General features: G+C 42.4%; 4 protein-coding genes across 5 annotated transcripts; 3 read left to right on the top strand and 1 right to left on the bottom strand.

The window, feature by feature from the left end:
• Positions 1-819: 819 nt before the first annotated feature.
• LOC139531947 (regulator of G-protein signaling 20-like) lies at positions 820-5,589 on the top strand. Of its 2 annotated transcripts, XM_071328967.1 has the most exons (6): positions 820-1,090; positions 2,006-2,077; positions 2,596-2,756; positions 4,002-4,085; positions 4,536-4,770; positions 4,911-5,589. In XM_071328967.1, exons 2-6 carry the CDS (start codon positions 2,051-2,053, stop codon positions 5,103-5,105), a joined length of 702 nt encoding a protein of 233 aa, XP_071185068.1. In that variant the 5' UTR covers positions 820-1,090; positions 2,006-2,050; the 3' UTR covers positions 5,106-5,589. The 2 variants fall into 2 exon arrangements, with proteins under 2 accessions (XP_071185068.1, XP_071185069.1); XM_071328968.1 differs by lacking the exon at positions 2,006-2,077 and having other exon boundaries at positions 832-1,090.
• Positions 5,590-7,362: 1,773 nt separating this feature from the next.
• LOC139531940 (acyl-protein thioesterase 1-like) lies at positions 7,363-10,038 on the bottom strand. The gene is made up of 9 exons (XM_071328955.1): positions 9,730-10,038; positions 9,403-9,434; positions 9,204-9,269; positions 9,024-9,071; positions 8,863-8,933; positions 8,655-8,728; positions 8,446-8,547; positions 8,050-8,226; positions 7,363-7,905 (listed from the first exon to the last, which is right to left on the bottom strand). The coding sequence occupies exons 1-9, from the start codon at positions 9,796-9,798 to the stop codon at positions 7,855-7,857; spliced, it is 690 nt and encodes a 229-aa protein (XP_071185056.1). The 5' UTR covers positions 9,799-10,038; the 3' UTR covers positions 7,363-7,854.
• A 13-nt stretch (positions 10,039-10,051) lies between these two features.
• On the top strand, positions 10,052-14,473 carry LOC139531939 (large ribosomal subunit protein uL15m-like). The gene is made up of 5 exons (XM_071328954.1): positions 10,052-10,269; positions 10,669-10,826; positions 11,003-11,168; positions 13,730-13,853; positions 13,964-14,473. Exons 1-5 carry the CDS (start codon positions 10,165-10,167, stop codon positions 14,299-14,301), a joined length of 891 nt encoding a protein of 296 aa, XP_071185055.1. The 5' UTR covers positions 10,052-10,164; the 3' UTR covers positions 14,302-14,473.
• An 8,744-nt stretch (positions 14,474-23,217) lies between these two features.
• LOC139532919 (transcription factor Sox-7-like) lies at positions 23,218-24,286 on the top strand. Its single transcript, XM_071331078.1, has 2 exons — positions 23,218-23,527; positions 23,631-24,286. The coding sequence occupies exons 1-2, from the start codon at positions 23,218-23,220 to the stop codon at positions 24,284-24,286; spliced, it is 966 nt and encodes a 321-aa protein (XP_071187179.1).
• The last annotated feature ends 406 nt before the right edge of the window (positions 24,287-24,692 follow it).

Raw genomic sequence — 24,692 nt, 5'->3', positions numbered from 1 at the left:
CAAAGTTGTGGCAAAATGGCTTAAGGACAACAAAGTCAAGGTATTGGAGTGGCCATCACAAAGCCCTGACCTCAGTCCTATAGAAAATGTGTGGGCAGAACTGAAAAAGCTAGTGGGCGCAAGGAGGCCTACAAAAGCTAACTCAGTTACACCAGCTCTGTCAGGAGGAATGGGCCAAAATTCACCAAATTTATAAGCTTGTGGAAGGATACCCAAAACGTTTGACCCAAGTTAAATAATTTTTAAGGCAATGCTACCAAATACTAATTGAGTGTATGTCAACTTCTGACCCACTAGGAATGTGATGAAAGAAATAAAAGCTGAAATAAATCATTCTCTCTACCACTATTCTGACATTTCACACATTTCAGCCTGTAACACAACAAAATGTGGAATAAATCAAGGCGTATGGATACTTTTTGAAGGCACTGTATGTGTTTTCTCGCCCATATTAGCAGCAAAGATATCTGATATTTAACTTGGCGCTGCTTCGGTAAACATATTCAATACAGCATCCATCAAGTCCTATCAAAATTGGAGCGCGCCTTTCTTTTAAGATAGCTAGATCGCTACTGCTATCTGGTGGCTGTAGGCACCTACTCCTCTCATGTGCAAAGAGAGGCCATATCCATGCGCTCCAATGAGGTAAGGTGGTTTTCCAGCTATGAGTTGGCTGAAATATTTGGCCTTGTATCATGGGAAGACGTTGGTCACAAATTCTAACACCATATCAATGACCCAAACCATTACATAGGCGTATTATGATTGGTTTGAAGTCTGGACCCTGTATCATGATGATGAACTTAGAATAAAATCTCTTTCACTAATGGTCTGTGGGTGATGAATCGGTTTCTTCAGTTGCTGTGAAGTAGGCTATGCTACAGATGATAATATGAGAGCATTATCAACCATTGCGCGAAGCCTCCAGTAAAAGCTGGTCCGCCCTTCTTCAGAGCTTCAGCCACAGAACATATTTTTGCACTCGAACAAAACGCATGCGCATCGAGCAAAGCAATTTGTCCGTTGCAGACCAGCGCAGACGGATGTGATCGAGGCAAGAATCACCTGTATTCTGGCATTCATGGTGACAGTGAGTACAGTTACATTGGAATTTCCTCTTTGAAATATAATTGAATGCTAAACTGTGAATTAGATTCAACACCAACAATCCAGATGGCAAATGAGAATTCAGTCAGCATAATCTACAATAATTATCATTTTTACACATGATTGGGGACTAGATAATTATTGCCAGCATAGTTTCTTGACAATCTCGTTCTATCTTTGGTATGTAGCTATCCAAATGAATGGTTATGTATTTATTGCTGTAGTCATAACTTGCACCAGATGCCATGTTGTCCATTTTTTAAGAAAAATACTAATGCTTTAAGTATTGTATTAGGCCTATAGTCTGTCAGCATACAGTATTTCGTTACATGTATTCTTAGTCTTTATTATAACCTAATACATGCTTAAAATGCGGTCTAACCCCCAAGGATTCATCTGTGTTGCATCTGAGGATGCTAGGATGGAGGCAGTAACGCCTTGTCTGTATAACTAACACCACGCCTCCGTCTTTCTCATGCAGTGCATTTTTCATCACAGAGCGCGTTACAATAGTTTGATCCTGCAAATGATAGGCTATAATGCTTGGTAATAGGCATTTAATAGCTTATATATATTTATGCATTACTGTCAGTGACAGTATTTTGCATAGCCAAATGGTACTACATTTCTCACTATAATAAGTTAAATCTTTGACAGTGTAAAAGTTCGCGCAGGGATCATTCTGTTCTGTTGAAGTGGTCAGAGTATTCCGCAAGACATGCGCACTCGAAATGATGTGACGACATGCCATGGTGATTCCCTCAGTAATATTTTTCCTCTGAGATGATTATACAGTACCATGGTTTCATGATGTTGTACCAGTCTTTAAAATGTCGTATCCCCCCCCCCCCCCCCCCCCTCCCCTCATCAACCTTTTCCCTCTGTCATCCACATGAAGATATGGATTAGGGATGGATGACTGATACCTGCCTTCTATGTCATCATGTTCTGGACCGAATTGATTGTCCAGGTGGTATAGCCTAAAACGAATGCAGTGTGCTGTATTGTTTTGTCGGGGTGTGTGTTCTCCTGTATTGTGGGTGTGTCTGTCCTACATCAATCAATCAATCAATTTTATTTTATATAGCCCTTCGTACATCAGCTAATATCTCGAAGTGCTGTACAGACACCCAGCCTAAAACCCCAAACAGCTAGTAATGCAGGTGTAGAAGCACGGTGGCTAGGAAAAACTCCCTAGAAAGGCCAAAACCTAGGAAGAAACCTAGAGAGGAACCAGGCTATGAGGGGTGGCCAGTCCTCTTCTGGCTGTGCCGGGTGGAGATTATAACAGAACTATGCCAAGATGTTCAAAAATGTTCATAAGTGACAAGCATGGTCAAATAATAATCATGAATAATTTTCAGTTGGCTTTTCATAGCCGATCATCAAGAGTTGAAAAACAACAGGTCTGGGACAGGTGGCGGTTCCATAACCGCAGGCAGAACAGCTGCCTACATCTTCAGCATGATGTTGTGTCTTGGTCTGCAGCCCATGGGGTCCGAGCGGGTGGAGATGCGCAAGAGACAGATGCAGGTACACCAGGAAGCTGCTGCCGGTGTTCTCCAAACGCAGCACGGGATGGGGAACACGCCCACCAACGCCTCCAATGCCTGTTGCTTCTGCTGGTGTTGTTGCTGCAGCTGCTCCTGGTAGGTACCACTATACCAAATATTTTTTATAACTAAACCATCATAGACCATAGCCTGTCGTTTCCAATAGGAACAGATGAGTCATAGTGGGAAGAACAAGCAGGGAGGTGGGGAGAGCCAAGCACGAGCTGGTGAGGTTTCCTATTGGCCCTTTCTAGCATATATCTGCATATTTCCGTTGGGGAACGCCTACTTTGTGAAATGCGTGTGTGAAGTAACTCAATTCGCCTTTGCACTCCTTTTAAACAACCAGCTTTTTAAAAACTTTAGCAAAGGCCAAAGTCAACAAAACTTTCTAGTTTCTAGTTTTGGGAACATAAAACTGTATTGAGATCAAAAGTTTCATCGATGAGAAAATGTGCAGAATGTAGGCCAAAATCCATATCCTTCCATCTTCTCCCACTGCCGGCTGCTGGATTTCGTGGCAACGCCAAGCTGATGCTTCATATTTATACATCCAGTGAAAGATCTGTCTCATTGTTCTATCTGTGACAATACTGTCCATAGTAAGGGGTTGCTTACCTAATAGCACCCTATTGCATATATAGTGCACTTCTTTTGACCAGGGTGCATAGGGCTCTTGACAAAAGTAGGGATCTACATAGGGAATAGGGTGCCATTTGGGACATAGAGGGACCTACTGTAATGAGATTCCATACCATGTTCCTACCAACACTCCAAACTCTTACGCTACATATACTCTGCATAGGACACAAACAGCAGAGCATGAAAACTGAGCGGCAGCCGGTTACACACACAGTCTCATTGGGGGGGGGGAACACAGGGACATTTATGTTATGGAGTTATTGACATCTACGTAAGCAAGTTATGCCTCTTCCTGTTGTGTGCAGAATAAGAGCATGCTAATTCAGTCCCCATCGAGTGGGAATAGTCTCTGTCTCCACATCAACCTCAATTCAGTTATGCTAATTGTCGCAGCGCTACAAAGTGTGGCCGGGGAGCACAGATGTGGTGGATTCTCACAGGGCTTTAATTAGACTACAGGTGACTGCCACACCAGGTGTTGCAACACATCTCCAAGGACTGGATGACAGTAGTGTTTACGGAAGCCCCCCCCCGCAGAGCTCACGAAGCAGGATGTGCACCTCCCACCACTTTTTTTCACCGCTTGGAACTAACAGCATGCCTCTCTATCTGCTACCCACCATCCCAATTGTCAATAGCTGAAACACACATTGTACATTGATACATTTTCTATTTCTATTGTTTTTCACTGTTTTTCAGTCTGACTGTTAGGGCGGATGATGAGAGGATTAAAAAAAACACCTATGAGAGGAGGGCAGAGGAAATCACAAACTGTGATGACAGGTAACTTCTGGAATACTCTGGTCGCCATTTGCGATCAACATCAAAATCATATAACACTTCACTAGTTCAAGATTTTAGTCAATCAGATGACTAGGGTTGTGTGAGCGTATAGGTTGTAAGATTATGCATATCATTGATTCGAATATTGTGATAACTATTGTATAATAATGAGAATCAGCTCTTCACAAGTATATCCCCTATACAGCTAGCCACATACTTTAAGAAAAACAAGAAGAGGGGATATAGTTTAGCCTGTTTAATGTCGACTTTAAATGGGGTCTCTAGACACGGAGATCCTATTAAATGACTTATATGTAATTTAATGTTCTGAGTAATTATATGTTCGGAGTTCCATATGTAATTGTATGGAGCTAGAGCTGAAACATTGACATTGAACAGTCTCAACGATATCTACTGTATGAAATAAAGAACATGGTCCCTCTTTTGTAGCCCCAAGCCTATTCTGGAGGATGCGATGACATGGACCATGTCATTTGAGAGGCTGATGAAGAGCTCTGCTGGGCGGGGCTGCTTCCGCCAGTTCCTGAGGACAGAGTTCAGTGAAGAGAACATGATGTTCTGGTTGGCCTGCGAGGAGCTCAAGAAGGAGACCAACAAAACTGTGGTGGAGGAGAAAGTACGACAGATCTACAAGGACTTCATCTCCATCCTCTCCCCTAAAGAGGTGAGCCTACACTGCCCTAGGCACGTATAAGACTGAGGTGCTTTACTCTAATTGCGCTATAAGTTCAAGCAATAAGCCTATAAAAAAAAAATCTCTATAGAGTGTTCTTATTCCCTTTAAATGGTTATTTCCTTCTCCAGGTGAGTTTGGACTCGCGTGTTCGAGACGTGATTAACAAGAACATGTTGGAGCCCACGTCGCACACGTTCGAAGACGCCCAGCAGCAGATCTACACGCTGATGCAGAGGGACTCATACCCACGCTACATGAACTCTACAGCGTACGCAGAGCTGCTGCAGGACCTGGCCGAACAGCCACCTGCCACAGAGCCATAGACTCTCACTCACCATCAATCACTCTGCACTGCTTTTAGAGGACACTTGTCTTATCCAAATGGGGGTTTAGGTTTAGCTTTCAGTTACAGTTCAAATGTTGATTGATCAACAGGTCAATAAGCTGTATTTACCAAACAGTATTTATTAAGGTGTAAACTGTTTATATTACTGTTTATATTACCTTGAATATTGACTTTCCAAAATACTCAGAGCAAGCAAGAACATACGCTAGATTCAGTTCCCGATTGCATATATATATATATTTATATTTTTATATATTCCCTAGCGCTTGGCATTGCACTTTTCTGAGGGGGAAGCATGTTGTATCAGTGAGCACTGCATTCGTGTGTAGGTCTATTGTCAGCCTTGAAGCATAAAATTAGGTTTGACTTATTGTTAAGAAGACATGGGGAAGTGCCTTGGCATTAGATCATTCACCTTCAAGATCGTTTGAATAAAATATCACAGAAATGGTGCAACAGTTGATCACAACAATAGTAACTTTTTACATACAGTGTAAGCTGATACCTGGAAATAGATCTTGCCTGTGGATTTAAATATTGTGATGCTGATTCAGTCCAATTTTTTTTCTCACACAAAACGTGAACAGGAATATAATATACAGTGGGGAGAACAAGTATTTGATACACTGCCGATTTTGCAGGTTTTCCTACTTACAAAGCATGTAGAGGTCTGTAATTTTTATCATAGGTACACTTCAACTGTGAGACACGGAATCTAAAACAAAAATCCAGAAAATCACATTGTATGATTTTTAAGTAATTAATTTGCATTTTATTGCATGACATAAGTATTTGATACATCAGAAAAGCAGAACTTAATATTTGGTACAGAAACCTTTGTTTGCAATTACAGAGATCATACGTTTCCTGGAGTTCTTGACCAGGTTTGCACACACTGCAGCAGGGATTTTGTCCCACTCCTCCATACAGACCTTCTCCAGATCCTTCAGGTTTCGGGGCTGTCGCTGGGCAATACGGACTTTCAGCGCCCTCCAAAGATTTTCTATTGGGTTCAGGTCTGGAGACTGGCTAGGCCACTCCAGGAACTTCAGATGCTTCTTACGGAGCCACTCCTTAGTTTCCCTGGCTGTGTGTTTCGGGTCGTTGTCATGCTGGAAGACCCAGCCACGACCCATCTTCAATGCTCTTACTGAGGGAAGGAGGTCGTTGGCCAAGATCTCGCGATACATGGCCCCATCCATCCTCCCCTCAATACGGTGCAGTCGTCCTGTCCCCTTTGCAGAAAAGCATCCCCAAAGAATGATGTTTCCACCTCCACGCTTCACGGTTGGGATGGTGTTCTTGGGGTTGTACTCATCCTTCTTCTTCCTCCAAACACGTCGAGTGGAGTTTAGACCAAAAAGCTCAATTTTTGTCTCATCAGACCACATGACCTTCTCCCATTCTTCCTCTGGATCATCCAGATGGTCATTGGCAAACTTCAGACGGGCCTGGACATGCCCTGGCTTGAGCAGGGGGACCTTGCGTGCGCTGCAGTATTTTAATCCATGACGGCATAGTGTGTTACTAATGGTTTTCTTTGAGACTGTGGTCCCAGCTCTCTTCAGGTCATTGACCAGGTCCTGCCGTGTAGTTCTGGGCTGATCCCTCACCTTCCTCATGATCATTGATGCCCCACGAGGTGAGATCTTGCATGGAGCCCCAGACCGAGGATGATTGACCGTCATCTTGAACTTCTTCCATTTTCTAATAATTGCGCCAACAGTTGTTGCCTTCTCACCAAGCTGCTTGCCTATTGTCCTGTAGCCCATCCCAGCCTTGTGCAGGTCTACAATTTTATCCCTGATGTCCTTACACAGCTCTCTGGTCTTGGCCATTGTGGAGAGGTTGGAGTCTGTTTGATTGAGCGTGTGGACAGGTGTCTTTTATACAGGTAACGAGTTCAAACTGGTGCAGTTAATACAGGTAATGAGTGGAGAACAGGAGGGCTTCTTAAAGAAAAACTAACAGGTTTGTGAGAGCCGGAATTCTTACTGGTTGGAAGGTGATCAAATACTTATGTCTTGCAATAAAATGCAAATTAATTACTTAAAAATCATACAATGTGATTTTCTGGATTTTTGTTTTAGATTCCGTCTCTCACAGTTGAAGTGTACCTATGATAAAAATTACAGACCTCTACATGCTTTGTAAGTAGGAAAACCTGCAAAATCGGCAGTGTATCAAATACTTGTTCTCCCCACTGTATGTATGAAATAAATAGAATGTGACCATTCATATATGGTATTTGTGTATTGAATTGACAGAGCATTGCTTCCAATTCTTACAAATCTATTAAAGCACAATACTTCTATGCCATATTCTTATTTTACTGTTGGATTATATCAGGGTTTTATACATTCATTAAGTTATTTATTACAAATCAACATATTAAGATTCATATTTTCAAACCATACAATCTAAGATACTCCCAACACATGTATTCCCTGGAAAAGATGGCATCCCAATAGCAAATAGCTACACTACTGGCACCTGACAACATTAACAATTCAAATACTGAGGATTCCACCAGGCTCCAGCAGAAAATACAATAGTTTTAGTTATGATGTCCCTCACCCCAGCTTGTCTCTAGCCCTAGGGCCTGTCTCTGACAGCCAGGGTTAGCAGGTTCTATTGAATGAGGTCTGTGGTTCAGACAGTCTACGGAGCGTCACAGGTGTCACCTTCGATGAGCTCTGATGGCGGTGGGTGTGTGGGTCTAACTGTTAGATTGGAGGAAGCTGCTTTTCAATAAACTGCTTGATATCCATCATTTCCTGTTGGACGTAAGAAAGACAAGTATTACTGCACAAAATATAAAGTCATTTCATATCAATTCAATAGTGCATGTCCAAAGTCTTCAAAAAGTGCCAATCTTCATACTAGTCTCTTCTCACAGCCACTGTGCAAACCATACTAACCTCAGGGCAGGCACTGTGTGGCATTCTGGGATAGGTCTTGAAGATGATGTTGGATGGATTGCAGAGGGTCTTTAGCTTCTCTACAGTGAGACATCCAAACATTACGGGCACCAGAGGGTCCGCCTCGCCATGGCACTGCAGGACATGCATCTCATTGTTGGCAGAGTTTCTCGATGCCTGAAAAAAGACATCATTATGGTTAGATTTAAAATCAGCCACGATTTGCAATGCCTCTTAAATGATTTGGTCTGTCTTGGACTTTGAACATTGTTGATTTGTGTGATTTGGTAAAGTAACAAGCTGATAGACTGTTTGCATTCCAAAACAATTGAATGGATCATATGCAAAACCTAAGCGCACCACAGAACACTTCTAATGCAGGATACAGTGTATTACCTGGGGGAAGGAGTTCCGTAGAGGGAGCCAGCAGCTGAGAGCAACCACTCCCCCCAGCTTCTGTTGGGTTGTGAGAGCTGTGTACAGAGACAACGCTCCACCCTATTTATGCCAAAGCACACAAAAACATGAATACTCACTGTCTTACCACTGAATTATGTACATTTCAGCATTGTTTTACAGTTTTTTGTTGTCATACACTAGTCTACCTGAGAAAATCCACCAAGAACAATTCTGTGTGATGGTATTCCATTCTTCACTTCTTGATCTATCAGTGCTTTAACTGAGGAGATTGGAAGCAGTCAATCAAATCAAGCTCAAATAGAATCATGTCAAGCTCAAGTTCATTCCGTTTTAAACTTCATCATACTGTAATGTCCTAGTACTGCTACATTCAACCCTACTACTCTAACTTACTATTCTCTGAAGCCTGTTTAATACCAGCTTCGTCTTCCTCTGCATCTGTTTGCAATCCGATGATGTCAAACCTAAAACATAGAGGGGAGTGATTAACCCAAATAGTACTGTTCTTCGATATTGCCTACTTAATATAAAATGAAAGAGACTTCACTTCTTACCAGGAGGGCATGGACATGCCCATGTTTAATGTAACAGGCTTGATTGGACTGAAAAACCAAAATAACAAAAATATTTCAATGTCAGTAATAAATGTGTATACTAAACCCAATGTCATCAATAATCACTATCATCAACATTATCCAAATACAGGAGCTGTACTTGTCCACAGAGGTACTCACGCGTGAGGACAGATGTATTTCACATGTGGTGTCCGGATCCCAGCAAAGGCCTCTGCCCAGCCATGGCTATGAACAAAAGCAAATGACATTTTATGAGCTATAGACTATAGTGAATGGAAATAATAACAACAGATAACCCTTAAATCAATGGTGAGTGGAAGGAGTAAGATGAGGGATGAAAGTAATGAGCTGCACATACCCAGTGTCACCTAGGCCATGAAGAAATATCACCTGCAATGCAAAATAGATACATAAATGTACAATGTGGTTAGCTTTATTGACAACACTTCAAAGTCTATGGTTGGTATATCTAGGTCAGGGGTGGCCAACCCTCCACCTGGAGAGCTACTGTGCAGGATTTTGTTACAGCTCTACACTAAAACACTTGATTCTAGCTTCCCACTAGTGGTCCTTTACTGGGAATACAGACGTAAGTGAGACTATAGTTTTAATGTGAGGGCAAGTTATTGCCCGCAACAATAAACTATGCATTCAAAACTCGCTGTCAAAAATCATCTTAACTCACCGCTGCAGTGGCTTTCCGAGCGGCAGGTACAATAGCAGGCAAGGGCACTGACATACTATTACCGCACATACAACGTACAGGCAGCTGGTATTCGCCAAGAGAATTGACAATGTATCCTTAGATGGAACGAAAACGTTAAATTTGTATCGCCCTTGTTATTACATGCGATAGTTGCGGGAACAGTATGTTTACGTACTCGCGGGCATCAGTTTGGCAGAGAGAGAGCGCAGTAAGAATTCATTAACTGGTAAACCCAGTGGATAGGACAATGTACTAATCCATTCAATTCTTCAATTCGTAGAAAATACAGATGGTCTAAAAGTCTGTGAAACAATGGCACTTCCGCTTCCGGCAAATGCCAGATTGTGTGTCACGTGAGCCATATCCATGGTAGCCGATTTTGTCCTTGGGTTACGTTGACATGTGGAGAGGACGATGTCTTTTACGAGAAAACCTGGTGGGAAGGCATTAGATATTTTGCAGAATTTGCCTCGTATTTCATTAGCAAACTTACGACCTGAACCGGGGACCAAGAAGGCTGTAAGTATGCGTTTACCAGACCATCAGTTGCTGAATAGCTAGCAAGCTAACTAGCATGGCTAGTAGTAGCCATCAGCTAACGTTAGCTAGCTACTGTAACTTAGCCAGCCAAAGATGGCTTGCTTGTACAAATAGTAGCTAGCTATAGCTAAATCTCTTGTTTACTCCTAGAATGTAAGCACAACATCTGATTTTAACACAATTGGTCAGTTATCATCACTGTCTGCTACATCAAACACAAGAAAATAGCATAGTAAGTTAGTTATAATTTCTAGTCACACAGTTTTGGTCTTGTCTAGCCGTCTCAAACAGACATTTGTTACATGAATTCATTGTGCCAATGACAAACAATTAGCGATTCTAACGCTGGTATTTTTTATCTTGTCTATTATTTTGCAGGAGAAGAAGCGAGGCAGAGGTCAACATGGAGGAAACAGAAGTGGCCGGGGTCACAAAGGGGAGAGGCAGCGAGGCAACCGACCTCGCCTGGGGTTCGAGGGGGGTCAGACTCCCTTCTATCTAGCCATCCCCAAATACGGCTACAATGAGGGACACAGGTAAATACATTGATGTCCATTGTTGAACACTCCAGATTCTATCATCAAATGATCATACTATACAGAGTTGGTGGCCTAGAAGCAAAAAAGGCCTTGTAACTTTTCATACTGCATCTCTGTACATACATAGCTAGAGACAGGAGATTATACTCACAAATTTGTGCTCTTCTTCCCAGTCGGCGGGCTCAGTACCAGCCCCTGACCCTGAACAGGCTGCAGTATCTGATTGACCTGGGCCGGGTTGACCCCACTCAGCCCATTGACCTGACTCAGCTGGTTAATGGCAGGGGAGTGACCATCCAGCCACAGAAGAGGGACTATGGTGTTCAGCTTGTTGGCGAGGTAAGATGGTTGTCTTGGCTACGTTCACGCGTAAACTGTCATAGCTAGCCGATGTCTCCGCTTGATTTGGGGGAGTTAATTGTTACAGAAGCTTCAATTAAACATTGGAGATGAAGCACAGTCTCACAAAGGCAGTTGAGTGCTTATGTGTATGTGTAACAGATGTTAATTGTACTCTCCTTGCGCTGTTTTGTCCAAATAAATCACCCCAGCCAGTGGTCCCAGTTGAGCATTATTTATTATGTTGTTAAATAGGAAACAGCACGTTAGTTGTGCAGGGCTTAATGATGTTGATGGCTGTCGATGGTAAAATCCCTTGCATCACATTTTCATACTGGGGAGACCTGACGTTCACGATCTCCCCCTATCTGCAAGCGGGGCCAATAACAACACGCCATGTCATCGGAATTGAACCAACCAATAAGAATGCTTGAACATTAAATACACCTTTCTCTAGAGGCAAGTGGAAACATAACCATCCATGTTACATTCTCCCTTGCTGAATTACACTTGCATACTATAAAGAAACAAAACGAGGTATGCAATACCTTGCAATATATATGTCACTAAATATTCCAGTGCAAAGACTATTCTCTAAAGAGAATTAGGAGAATTTAAAGACCCCGTAGGAAAACATGCATGTTACATGTTCAGTACACTCAGTGACAATAAGAACCATTATCGTGGACACCCTTCAAAACTGTCGCCCTCATGGAGGTGGGTACTACATACTGGTACGTCTTCTTCTTTGACAGCAAACTTTTGGTAACGCGATATAGTACACCCATTTTCAGAGTTATCTTCTCCCAGGTCTTCAGAATCTGCAGAGCCTCAAGTGGTTCATGGCCACGTTCCCTCCTAGAAGGTCTCCGGCCCCTGTCCATGTAGAAGAAAACTCTGGCGAGTGCGTCATCCTGGCGCTGCTTTGATATCAGGTCGTCACGGGATAGCACTCTCACATCTGACATCTCAGATGGCACCAGTGACTGAGTGTGCTGAGGCAGTAGGAACGCACAGTTCTGTAGACCAGCCTCCCCTTGCGACCTCAGGACTGCTGACACCGCTTCCTTTGACAGAGAACCCCAGGAGAAGGATAGGAGGTAGTTTAGCAGTCCATGACAATTTCACAGGCATCTGCCTCAATTGACGGTGAGCAGCTCTCGAGGTCGAATGGGTGGTTCGACCAGCAGAACACATCTTGCACCTTCTCAGCATGTACTCCCGCAGCTTCTTCCAGCAGGGCCTTGTATGGAACCCTTGTGATGCGGTGGAGAGCGCTCGGCTGCACAAATGGCTGTCTACTGAGTGCATCAGCAATGACATTCTTGGGACCGGGGATGTACTTCATGTCAAACTCGAATGGAGCAAGTTTAGCAACCCATCTCTGTTCACAGGCGTCCAATTTGGGCTTGGACAGGATGTATGTTAATGGGTTGTTGTCTGTCCATACAGTAAAAGGCTTGCCCCTTAGCCAATGACTAAACTTCTCACAGACGGCCCAGCGTAAAGCAAAAAACTCTAACCTATGGGCAGGATACTTTGACTGTGCATAAGTAAGTGATTTGCTAGCGAATGCTACGGGTCTGGCCGCAGACACATCCTCTGGCACCTGGGAGAGGACAGCACCTAAGCCATTACTAGATGCGTCTACAGACAGCAAGAAAGGTCTACTAAAATCAGGGTGGGCTAGCATGACCTGATCGAGGAGAGCTTGTTTCAACTGACTAAAGGCCTGTTTGCACTCACCAGTCCAGTCTGCTGCTGTGAGTTTCCTATGGTTTCCTCTTGCCTTTCCCATGGCTTGGTGCCTTCGTACCAGTTGTCAGCCCATACATCGGCTTAGCAATGGTGGAGCACCCCTCAATGAACTCCTGGTAATAGACTATCATTCCGAGAGAGAACTGAATCTTCCCCTGGGAGGGCACGTCCATGTTATCCTCCATGAGATCCTTCTCTGTCATCCCTGCAATAGCCTTCACTTTTTCTGGGTCTGGGGCCACACCTCCTTCACTGATGACATGCCCCAAGAACTGCACTGACCTCTTCATGAAATGGCATTTCTTTGGAGTCAATTTCAGATTATGGGCTTTGAAATGCTCAAAAGCTGATTCCAAGTGTTGCAATCCAAGTTCTTCAGTCGGGGAAAAAAACAGCACGCCTTGTCATCGGAATTGAACCAAACAATAAGAATGCTTCAACATTAAATACACCTTTCTTTAGAGGCACGTGGAAACATAACCAACCCTGTTACATATGTAATGCAAGGAGTATGGCTATTTCTTGAACTGCATTGTTGGTTAAGGGCTTGTAATTAAGCATTTCACGGTAAGGTCTACACCTGTTGTATTCGGCGCATGTGACAAATAACATTTGATTTGGATTTGATTTGGATCTGTAGTTATTTAGTGCACCTATCTTTTGCCAGTAGGTGGCAGTATTTAGCTAATTAAGATTGTGGCTGTCATTATGATACCCAAAGACTGTTTTCCCCATCCTGCTAGTTTGTTCTGTTTTGGAAGTCTATTTTATTTAATGTTGCATCCAATTGTGTGTGTTACTAGGGTGCTGGTATCTTTGCTGCGAAAGTCAACATAGAAGTTCAGATGGCATCTGAAGAGGCCATTGCTGCCATTGAGAGAAACGGGGGGATGGTCACTACAGGTTTCTATGACCCCAGAAGCCTTGGTGAGTAGTAGTGACACATTAGGCCAAAACTTAATGATCTTGCTATGACGCCACTTAAATTGTATACATTTTGGAGTGTTTGTAACCCTGTGCTTTCCTCTGTCTGTTAGCGGTCCTCTGTAAGCCTGTCCCATTCTTCATAAGTGGACAGCCCATTCCAAAGAGAATGTTGACTGGGGAAGACATGGTCACCTACTACACAGATGCTACCAACCGGGGTTACCTGGCAGATCCAGAGAAGATTCAAAAGGCACGGATAGCCTTGGCCCAGAAGTATGGCTACGTTTTACCGGACATTTCCAAAGACGAATTGTTCCACATGCTCTCTATGGTAAAGAACCCCAGACAGATCTTCTTTGGCCTCTCGCCAGGCTGGGTAGTCAACATGGCCGAGAAGAAGATACTGAAACCGACCGATGATAAACTGCTCCAATATTACAGTTCATAAATGATTCAAATTAACATGCTCCGTTGATGTACATAAATGTCATGATTTCTTTGTGTGATTTTTTAATTTTTTTTTTAAAGGAATGTCTCTGAGCACAACTTAGACAATAGATTCAGCTTTTCTTAACACCACTGATCTACTGCGTGTGCTGTATTAAATGTTCATCATTTAGTGCCATTGTTCTGTCGTTCATCTTAGGGGTGTTTCACCCAAAATCTGACAATGTATTTCTACGGTGCGGCTCTGTATGTAATGCACCGTGCTTTACGAGCAATGCTTATAGTGGATGGAGGAGTTCATTTCGATTAGGTTACATACATGGTATGGTCGTGCACTGATCAGGGATATTCTTGGGATAGCGAACACTTGGACTAATGTGTTGACTTTGATAAGTAACCCCACTGCAGTCTCGGATGAAAGTGCTGTAATGATCACTTCCGCTGGTGGCGCTTTAGTTCCCCTAGCTGGAAACACCGATGTCCAACATGATGGAAGGAACATAGACCCCAACAGGTGAGGGGGAAATAAGAAAAATAAGATAACTCAAAGAATGAAAACAGGAAGCAGATGCCTGCTGATGTGTGTTAAATGTAAAATGGGCTGCCTTGGCTGGAGAAGGGGGAGTTTGAAATGAGTCATAGGCAGCTGTATCCTGGCCTGGACGTTCAAACGATTGTAACCCCCCCCCTCTTATTTGGAACACAATCTGAGGCACACACACTTGTAGTTCTACCCCTGTTATGATCTTAAGCTGACTGAAATGTAAAGAGTATTTAGAAAATGCCATGATTGTGTATTGATGTTATGCTCCAAAATCACTTCCTGATTGTTATCTAAATGATAACCCTTTCCGGCAATACTAGGGTGAGGTATTCCACATCAATAAAATAATAAATCAAATCAAAAAAGGCCCATATATTCATACTGTATTTCCCATCCCATTCCATTTTTTTTTTAAAGACAAAACGTGCTCTCCATAAATAACTTGGTATTCTACGCTGACATTGTCTTTCTGCTGCATGAAAGTCTTTATCTAGGGAAGCATATGTTTGTGTGTGTGCGTGTGTAGGGGACCAGCAGCTCAGAAGTCCCACTGCCATGCTCTTTCTATACTCGTACTGATGATGCAGGGATTTTCAATAGAAATAAACTTTACTTGGGTTCATATGAACTAAACAATGTTGGTATGAATTTACTTGTATTATTTTATCTGTATTATCTAGTGTGTGTATTGTAATAGGAATTGCCAAAGGTGGCATAGATGTCACCTTGTTTGGTTTAGACTTTCACAATTGCAATGTTAAGAGGAATTTTACAGTGCACAGCTGTTCATTTCTAAATGAAAAATGTCTTAATCCCATTGTTACTACTTAGGTGGTTAGATATCTTATTATGCTATTTCTGTATACTGTGCAAAGGTCACATTCGAAGGTCATCGTGAGTGTTTTTCTAGGTGGAGTCATGTGTGAATAGGGGGTGCAGGTGATGGAGGTGGGAATCTCAGGATTGGCATCTTGTTGGCGATAATAAACCAACATCTACACCTAGTAGACACTTTACACACATGTCAGGCCCTGCCAGGAAAACAAGCCTGAAATCTTACAGCACAGTACTTTAAATAAATCACACCACAGGAAAGCAACTAAACAATTACTGTTTATTGCAGAGCTACGGTCCTTATCTTCAAAGCAACAGAAATCCTTTTGAATCTGGTTCTGGTTTAAATCTTCGGGATGGTTCTCTGAAATCCCTAGGCTGGAGTATATGTTGAATGTTAAGTATCTACACAGAAAGCATCACTTTAATATAATAGTAGACTAAAGTGTTATTAGACTCAACTAAATTAGACAGACTAAACAACGTTTTATAGAAAGGCCATCATTTGAGTTCCCTAAGCAATTCTCCAACATTTAAGATTTCAAATATTTGCTGGGAGTTTACAAAGCATTTACCATGGCTTGTGCTCCAAATCATCTAATGTCTGAGTGTGATAGTCTGCCCAGTTCACACTATCTAATTAAACATTCAACATTGTCATTGTCCAAGTAGACCAGATCATTGTGATTGCCTATCGGCTATCGCTGAGTAGGTCGTTTGGGACAGACGCAGATATCATGGTGTCTCGCAGGTCTGGTGAGGGTTATACACGGATACTTATCCAGACCAGTTAATAATTAGAGGCGATTACAATCAGATGGAGCTCTGTCTGTCTGCCAGGGGGATCACACAGGCAAGACAGACACACAGACAAGACTAGTGACAGGACAGGGAGGAGCAGTGGGACAGTACAGTGGGACAGATCAAAGGGCTAGGGGACAAGTCTTTACCTTTGGTTAAACTATGACAATCTGGTATAGTGCACAGCACCATGATGGGATGCAGTGTCCATGACAGCGCTGTAGAACAGCAGAGAGTCTCAGTGACTGAGACTGTCTAGAATAGATGTATAGTGCAATAGCCTGCTGTGGCAATACCACACCACTTCATCAAATGCCCAAGCTCAATAGCCCAGATAATAAAAGAAGCACTCAATTTAATAGATAAGGGTCTTATCAGAGGGCCAGGTCCAGAATACAATTGCTCATTTACAAAGAATAAAATTGTTTTTAGGCATGACTGAAAATGATCTTCCCGTCAATAGCGTATTTCAGAGCTGCGGCGCAATGCATTTTGCAATGGAAGACATTTATGTGTAACCCACAAGGGATTTACACCAATAAATCATCATAGGCAGGAATAAAGTTTTAATCCGATGATAGGATAAGGACAATGAAGTGCTTTTTCCTCATCATGTCACAGAAGCCTGACACAATAGACAGGCGTCGTTGGTTCCTGTTGGATCTCTAGATGCCTCTTTTATATTTGTCTTTTCTAAACCAACAGTGTTGTGTTCTTGCTAACATGCTGTTTATTGGGCATATATTTGACTTCTTCATAACCACTGAATGTATTACAACATTGTAATATCAGTACCTAGATCGTGTTTGTCTTGTTTTATTTAATATTCCAAGCATTGGACTTAAACATATGAAAAGAAAACGGAAAAAAATGGATGTATTAAAATATATATTTCAAGTGTATCTTTTTTAAAAACGCAAATCACCCTTAAATAAATACATAATCATGATGAAATTACCGCAAAAATGATGTAGCCTAATACACCCATTCTGTGTCTGGCCCCTGCTACTGCAGCACTGTATGCAGCCTGAGTTTGATGGTCTGAGGATAGGTTTTAAGCTCTGTTTGGGGCTAAAAGCATGGTGTGTTATCTGCTCTGAGAGGTGGGGACATCATTGTGTTCAACTAATGAGACCACATTAAGCCACATTAATCCACATTAAGGGAGGGGGGTTAATCCTCTCAGTTGTCCCCACGTAGGACAGACCAGGGCAGGGCACTGTTTACAAGTGCTGGGGCTGGCACCCAGGGCTGAGGCCTAGTCTATGGTGTGTGCTCAAAAACCTGATTAGCACTGGCTTGATGCAGGCAGAAGGAGAGAAGAGGGGGGAAGGCTGCTGCATAGAATGGTGTCTGAGGCTGACAGTGTAACCGATGCCAGCCTCCTGGGTCCATACAATACAGTAGGAGTCTGAACCAACAGTCACCATACAGAGACCCACTCCACATAATGCCATCTCACATGGTTTTGTGAAACAATGCAGTTCACACCTCAAACCTCAGATCACAGGTTGCTATGAACAGCCACTGTATGGAAACTCACCCGTATCTCCATATGGGCCTGTTTTATACGAGTCCACTGGAATACAGAGGTTCGTTGACAAAGCCCCCAAGACACATGACCTTGCTTTACATCCTCTTGTTAGAAATACTCTTTTTTTTCGGTCTCCATTTTGTTGTTGCACATTTGTCCTTGTAGTTACTTCAAACACACAGAGTATCAAAGTATGGTTGGTGAAGATCATTCTAGGATGGGAGATAATAAGATCTGCACATTTTAACTTCAGTTGCACCGCCTACCCTGCGAGCACACCGCACTGACACAGCAGTATGGTTCCACTGGTGATTAAGGTGAGTATATCCAGCCAATCAGCCTCACGTCACTCCATCCAGTGAGCTTCCTCTTTCTACTGCATGTCCTAGGTCCATCAAGGGACAGAATTTGCTCCAGCGTGTCCTAGGCAGGTACATACATGATCCACATCCAAGCCACTGTCCTAGCAGGGATCTTTATTCTGACCTGTCTATGGCTGCATCTTCCCACAGCCCCAGTAATCCAGTGAGCGTGTAGCAGAGAAGGTGCTCCTCAGGCAGGGAGACTGGAGTGGAGACACCTGGAGACCTCCAGTGCTGATCCCTCCACTTGTGCCATCCTGGCTCACTCCAAATCAGACTGAAGACAGAGAGGAGTGTCTCATATATGACTTCTGTCCAATACAATGGAACATTGTGATGGGGAATCTTCAGAGAACAATCCCCATACAAACATTATAGTGACCATTCAGCAACAGCACTGTCCCTAGTTGCTTAGATTTCAACAGTCACAATGGCATGCATGAAACAATGCAATGATATGGCTACTCTGGGCATACTGACATCCATTCAGAGATTAAGAAACCAATTAGATTAAACATTACTCACCTACCTGCAGTTCATGACAAAACAGAATTAAGAAGGTTAAGAAGATAATGAAAATCTAGGACAACTCTAAAAATAAATCAAAATGTCTTATTTTATGACCAGTAAATGTCAAAGGTACAGTTGAAGTCGGAAGTTTACATACACCTTAGCCAAATACATTTAAATACAGGATCACCACTTTATTTTAAGAATGTGAAATGTCAGAATAATAGTAGAAAGAATTATTTATTTCAGCTTTTATTTCTTTCATCACATTCCCAGCGGCTCAGAAGTTTACATACACTCAATTAGTATTTGGTAGCATTGCCTTAAAAATTGTTTAACTTGGGTCAAACATTTTGGTTAGCCTTCCACAAGCTACCCACAATAAATTGGGTGAATTTTGGCCCATTCCTCCTGACAGAGCTGGTCTAACTGAGTCAGGTTTGTAGGCCTCCTTGCTCGCACACGCTTTTTATGTTCTGCCTGCACATTTTCTATAGTATTGAGGTCAGGGCTTTGTGATGGCCACTCTAATACCTTGACTTTGTTGTCCTTAAGCTATAACTTTGGAAGTATGCTTGGGGTCATTGTCCATTTGGAAGACCCATTTGCGACCAAGCTTTAACTTCCTGACTGATGTCTTGAGATGTTGCTTCAATATATCCACATAATTTTCTTTCCTCATGATGCCATCTATTTTGTGAAGTGCACCAGTCACTCCTGCAGCAAAGCACCCCCACAACATGATGTGCCACCCCCGTGCTTCACGGTTGGGATGCTGTTCTTCGACTTACAAGCGGCCCCCTTTTTCCTCCAAACATAACGATGGTCATTATGGCTAAACAGTTCTATTTTTGTTTCATCAGACCAGAGGACATTAATCCAAAAAGTACGATCTTTGTCCCCATGTGCAGTTGCAAACCGTAGTCTGTCTTTTTTATGGCGGTTTTGGAGCAGTGGCTTCTTCCTTGCTGAGCGGCCTTTCAGGTTATGTCGATATAGCACTCGTTTTACTGTGGATATAGATACATTTGTACCTGTTTCCTCCAGCATCTTCACAAGGTCCTTTGCTGTTGTTCTGGGATTGATTGGCACTTTTCGCACTAAAGTATGTTCATCTCTAGGAGACAGAACGTGTCTCCTTCCTGAGCGGTATGACAGCTGCGTGGTTCCATGGTCTTTATACTTGCGTACTATTGTTTGTACAGATGAAAGTGGTACCTTCAGGCGTTTGGAAATTGATCCCAAGGATGAACCAGACTTGTGGAGGTCTACAATTTTTTTTCTGACGTATTGTCTGATTTCTTTTGATTTTCCATGATGTCAAGCAAGGAGGCACTGAGTTTGAAGGTAGGCCTTGAAATACATCCACAGGTACACCTCCAATTGACTCAAATTATGTCAATCGGCCTATCAGAAGCTCCTAAAGCCATGACATCATTTTCAGGAGTTTTCCAAGCTGTTCAAGGGCACAGTCAACTTAGTGTATGTAAACCTCTGACCCACTGGAATTGTGATACAGTGAATTATAAGTGAAATAATCGGTCTGTAAACAATTGTTGGAAAAATTACTTGTGTCATGCACAAAGTAGATGTCCTAACCGACTTGCCAAAACTATAGTTTGTTAACAAGAAATTTGTGGAGTGGTTGAAAAACTAGTTTTAATGACTCCAGCGTAAGTGTATGTAAACTTCCGACATCAACTGTAAATAGATAACAGAATTAAGGGGGAAATAAGATGAGCTACTTTCAATGTCAAATATTACTAAATTCTCCAATATTTGCCCAATTTACAGAAACGTCAACCGAAACTAACATTATTGTATTCATGCTGAGTCGTTCAAGCGAATTAATTAAATCCATTAGCGCTTTTCTCACGGCAGCTGCCTGTGTGCTTTCTAACACTCGGATGTGGATTCTAACCCTAATTCTTACAGTCCCTGAAAAACATTGAAATACATTTTGTGGGTATAACAAAAATATGTTTTTATTGGCTTATTATGCTAATAATACTTTCTAGCACATAAGTACTCCTTGTGTTGTGTAACTCGATCGTATGGACTTCTAATAAAGTATGTGACATGGGCTATGTTCCTACAAAATGTATGTCTTTAACTCATTCGTTTGGAAACTAATAAATAATAACGAAAATGAATTTGACAAAATCCTTTGAAATTTCCATTGGGCTATATAACTTAATGTGATTAGTTTCGTATGCAACGTCATGCGCGCAATCATTATCAACGGATCCTGTGCGAGATCATGAAAATGTAAACATCGTTAACATATTTGACTAGGCCTAGAGCAATTTAAACAAATAGGGCTATAGCCTACTCAGCCACATTTAGTGTGGCTAGCCTATGCTTCAATTTGAGTCCTTCACTTCAATTCGATTACTTCGTTATGTTAGCATTAGACGGTCTAATAAGCAAGCATAGATTGTATCGATTCACAAACATACACCTCGGGGCCCAAAGTTTCGTTGTGCCGATTCTCAGACTGATCTCTCTACTTTGAAGAGTCTACTTTAAATGGTCTAAAAGAGGAGTATCTGAAAGAAAAAAGAAACCTTGACCCCCCTGGTTATTGAATTAACCGAGGCAACAACATCAGAACTGACTCGTCTGTTTGATCAAGGTGTCAACATCCATTACCTTTTTTTTACGGGGCCTAAAGACATAGACTACACGATAGCAATTCGTCTGTCGCTACAAAACAGTGCAGGTGGAGGCCGAAATTAATGAAGCACACTGTCGTGTGTATTCTCACAATAAGACCCATTATATGCCTTTTTGACATCTTAATAGCAGAGGCTGAAGACATGACAGCAAGTCGTCTAGCCACAAAGAAAACGTTGCAGGTACAGGCCAGAATGGTTGACGGGCGTTCCCCTAGGTATTCTTAATTCCACATCGACATAAACTGTTGTAATGACCCTAGCCTCTATTGTTGAAGTTGATGGGATGTATAATCAGGTGTGTAATCAAAGAAAATAGAGTGGGATTATCAGATGAAACCGAGAGGAATTATATCATGTTAAGACTTGTTTTTAGACTAGTCATGCAAATTGGAAATCAACAGGAATACACTGACTGAACTCAAAGGCTGCGCTTCACAGCCAGGGTTTGTTGACTCGCCGAGGTTATTTTGACATCGAAGTTTGTGAGTTCATGAACAATCTCAGGAGTTGTAAAAATGAAACATGTTTATATGAAAACAAGCTCGCCCTAGCTCTCTGGGGGGTTACACTGTCCCTTGTACCACACAACTCCAATAGATTTTCCTTCCTGACCTTTTAGGACTTCCTGTGCAAATCTTATCACTCCGAAAAACCTGACAGGGCAAAGGCAACACGACCATGCACGCCCAGCTGTCAAAAAGGCCTGTTTAAAATAGGCTACATATTTTTCTTACAGATGTATTACTGGATATGTCTTTGTGTTAACCCATGAACACCCATAGCATGTCCAAGAAGGCATTAGCTCTATAGCCTATTTATTTTATTATAGACCTACTGATGAATCGACTTGAAATAGACCACTGTCACACACAAAGGTGAGCTTGTAATGCGGCCTTTTCAAAAGTTGATATACCTCTTTTGTTGGTGGTAAATATTTGTGCCCCGTAATCTTATAATAAAGCTACCTTGATCATGTTTGTTATCGTCCTGTAAAATGTGCTTTGATAGAGACAGTGGACCTGATAAGAGGAGAGGGCAATTTGCACGTGGCCCGTGGTCTTTTAATGAATAACTAAAGTACTGCCACATAACTTTAATGTTAGAGTGATGGCCAACTTATCTAATTTTGTTTATCACACACAGGAAAAAGTAATGCCTCAATAAAAAAAACGGAAAGATAATTCAAAGGGGGAATAAAATAGTCATCCGATTCATTTAAGGCATAGGAATTTGCCAGCTTCCTAAAAAGTAAATCCGCGATGAATACCTTATAATAGCCTGTGAAGACATCTAGGCCTATGTCAACTTTGCCAAGATTGTCGTGATGCAATCGAGCAGTCATTGCAGCGAATCATGACAGCATTTATCACGAAACATTTTAAAAGGGATATTATAAATTCATTTTTGTCGAAAAGGAAATAATAGGCTAACGTGTATTCTTTTGATTTAACATTAAATGTCAATTTCGGTTTCATGACTGATGAATGACTGATGATTGAGGCATCAAGGACTATCAATGACTTGAGAAAACACCTGGATTTCACACCTTAAATCCACTCCTCCTGGGCTCCTATTGGTGGAAGGAGCGCATATAGCCCGTCTCCATCAATACTGGAGTAGGAGAGCAACCTCAAAGGTTTAAAAGATAGTAACCATGTACTTTGATCCGATCTCCACACATTTCGAACTGTGCCCAACGAAAGACATGATTGAAAGCGACAAGTTCTGCGTTGAGTCTTCCCAGAGTGAGCTGATGTCCGAGGCGAAGTCACCTGACTCTGGCCCAACCAGTCCTATCTCGGTCAACTCTGACTCCAGCTGCGCCAGTCCTGAGCCGAAACCATCCGCAGAGACGCGGGTCAGAAGGCCGCTGAACGCCTTTATTATCTGGACTAAGGAGGAACGCAGACGCTTGGCCCAACTCAACCCTGACCTGGAGAATACCGACCTCAGCAAAATTCTCGGTAAGTTTCATTCAAATAATTCCCATTTAAATTAAAACTATGACGAGACTATTCACATTTCAACAATTATATACTGATAACTAACATGATTGTTTTGCTGCAGGTAAGACCTGGAAGGCCATGTCTCTGGCAGAGAAGCGGTCCTACATGCAGGAGGCAGAGCGCCTGAGAGTACAGCACACCGTTGACCATCCCAACTACAAGTACCGGCCTCGCAGGAAGAAGCAGCAGAAGAAGGGCCCCAAAGGGCCCCTGCCTGTGGAGACCACTGTCCCTCTCTCCACCCTCTACAGTAAAGGCTTTACCGTGCCTTATGACCTCAACTACCTCATCCAGAACCAGTCCAATCAGCAGCAAGCCTACCCACATCCAGCCACCTACCCATCCTCCCAGGCAAACTTTTCCCATCTTCCCACGGAGACCTTCCCAGACAGGTTCATTTACACAAATCCAGCAGCCACATTCTCTAACAAGCCTCTAATGTACTCTAACACTGAGGCATACCCAGCAGAGCCTCATCCGTACTACTCTGCCCAGCATGGGCTGCAGCAGTGTGGGCCCCCCAACCCAGCCTGTGCTATGTCTCACGGGGAGCAGGGGAACTTCAGGGCCTCGGGCCCCCAGCTGTGCCCCCCTACTGGACCCTCTCTGGAGTTTTATCTGGAGCAGGTTCAGCTGGACATGCTCTATGATCTGGATCCCAGTGAGTTCGAACAGTACTTTGGCCCGTCCACATGCCAGCCTGAGCCACTGGCGTAAAATGATCACCAGTGGGGTAGCCTATGGGGGTCCTGAACACTGAGAGGCTTTAGCGTGCACAGCATGTCAACTCCCAATTGTATTTATTGAAATTAGATATATTTTTCCCAACCTACTGTTACTATTTAGATGTATGGAAATTACGTTACACGTTTTAAACATGACATGTTTAGCATTGCTATTTATATTGTTTGTTTTGTTTTTGTCAAAATGTACTCTTATTGATTAAAGAGTGTTTCCCAACCAAATATGTCTTATAAATAAATCTAAAAGAACCTTAACGTTTTTTGTTGTTGTTGTAGTTATTAACAGAAAATACTCTAATGTGAATGCTACATTTAACATATTCAAATGTGTGGTGCACCAAATTATACAACATTTCAACAGATTAATTGATAAAGAACGA

Source organism: Salvelinus alpinus, chromosome 10, assembly GCF_045679555.1.
Source record: "Salvelinus alpinus chromosome 10, SLU_Salpinus.1, whole genome shotgun sequence".
Lineage (NCBI taxonomy): Eukaryota > Metazoa > Chordata > Actinopteri > Salmoniformes > Salmonidae > Salvelinus > Salvelinus alpinus.
Note: the sequence above shows the minus strand (reverse complement) of the source record. Positions and strands in the feature narration are given on the sequence as shown.

Excerpts from the sequence above, each read along its gene's own strand:
- LOC139531947 (XM_071328967.1), top strand. The coding sequence starts at position 2,051 with ATGTTCTGGACCGAATTGATTGTCCAG. Across the intron at positions 2,757-4,001 it reads TGTTGCTGCAGCTGCTCCTG|TCTGACTGTTAGGGCGGATG; the intron begins GTAGGTACCACT and ends ACTGTTTTTCAG. Across the intron at positions 4,771-4,910 it reads CCATCCTCTCCCCTAAAGAG|GTGAGTTTGGACTCGCGTGT; the intron begins GTGAGCCTACAC and ends TTCCTTCTCCAG.
- LOC139531940 (XM_071328955.1), bottom strand. The coding sequence starts at position 9,798 with ATGTGCGGTAATAGTATGTCAGTGCCCTTGCCTGCTATTGTACCTGCC. Across the intron at positions 9,435-9,729 it reads CTCGGAAAGCCACTGCAGCG|GTGATATTTCTTCATGGCCT; the intron begins GTGAGTTAAGAT and ends TTTGCATTGCAG. Across the intron at positions 8,729-8,862 it reads TAAACAGGCTTCAGAGAATA|TTAAAGCACTGATAGATCAA; the intron begins GTAAGTTAGAGT and ends CAATCTCCTCAG.
- LOC139531939 (XM_071328954.1), top strand. The coding sequence starts at position 10,165 with ATGTCTTTTACGAGAAAACCTGGTGGGAAGGCATTAGATATTTTGCAG. Across the intron at positions 10,827-11,002 it reads GGCTACAATGAGGGACACAG|TCGGCGGGCTCAGTACCAGC; the intron begins GTAAATACATTG and ends TCTTCTTCCCAG. Across the intron at positions 11,169-13,729 it reads GTGTTCAGCTTGTTGGCGAG|GGTGCTGGTATCTTTGCTGC; the intron begins GTAAGATGGTTG and ends GTGTGTTACTAG.
- LOC139532919 (XM_071331078.1), top strand. The coding sequence starts at position 23,218 with ATGTACTTTGATCCGATCTCCACACATTTCGAACTGTGCCCAACGAAA. Across the intron at positions 23,528-23,630 it reads CGACCTCAGCAAAATTCTCG|GTAAGACCTGGAAGGCCATG; the intron begins GTAAGTTTCATT and ends GTTTTGCTGCAG.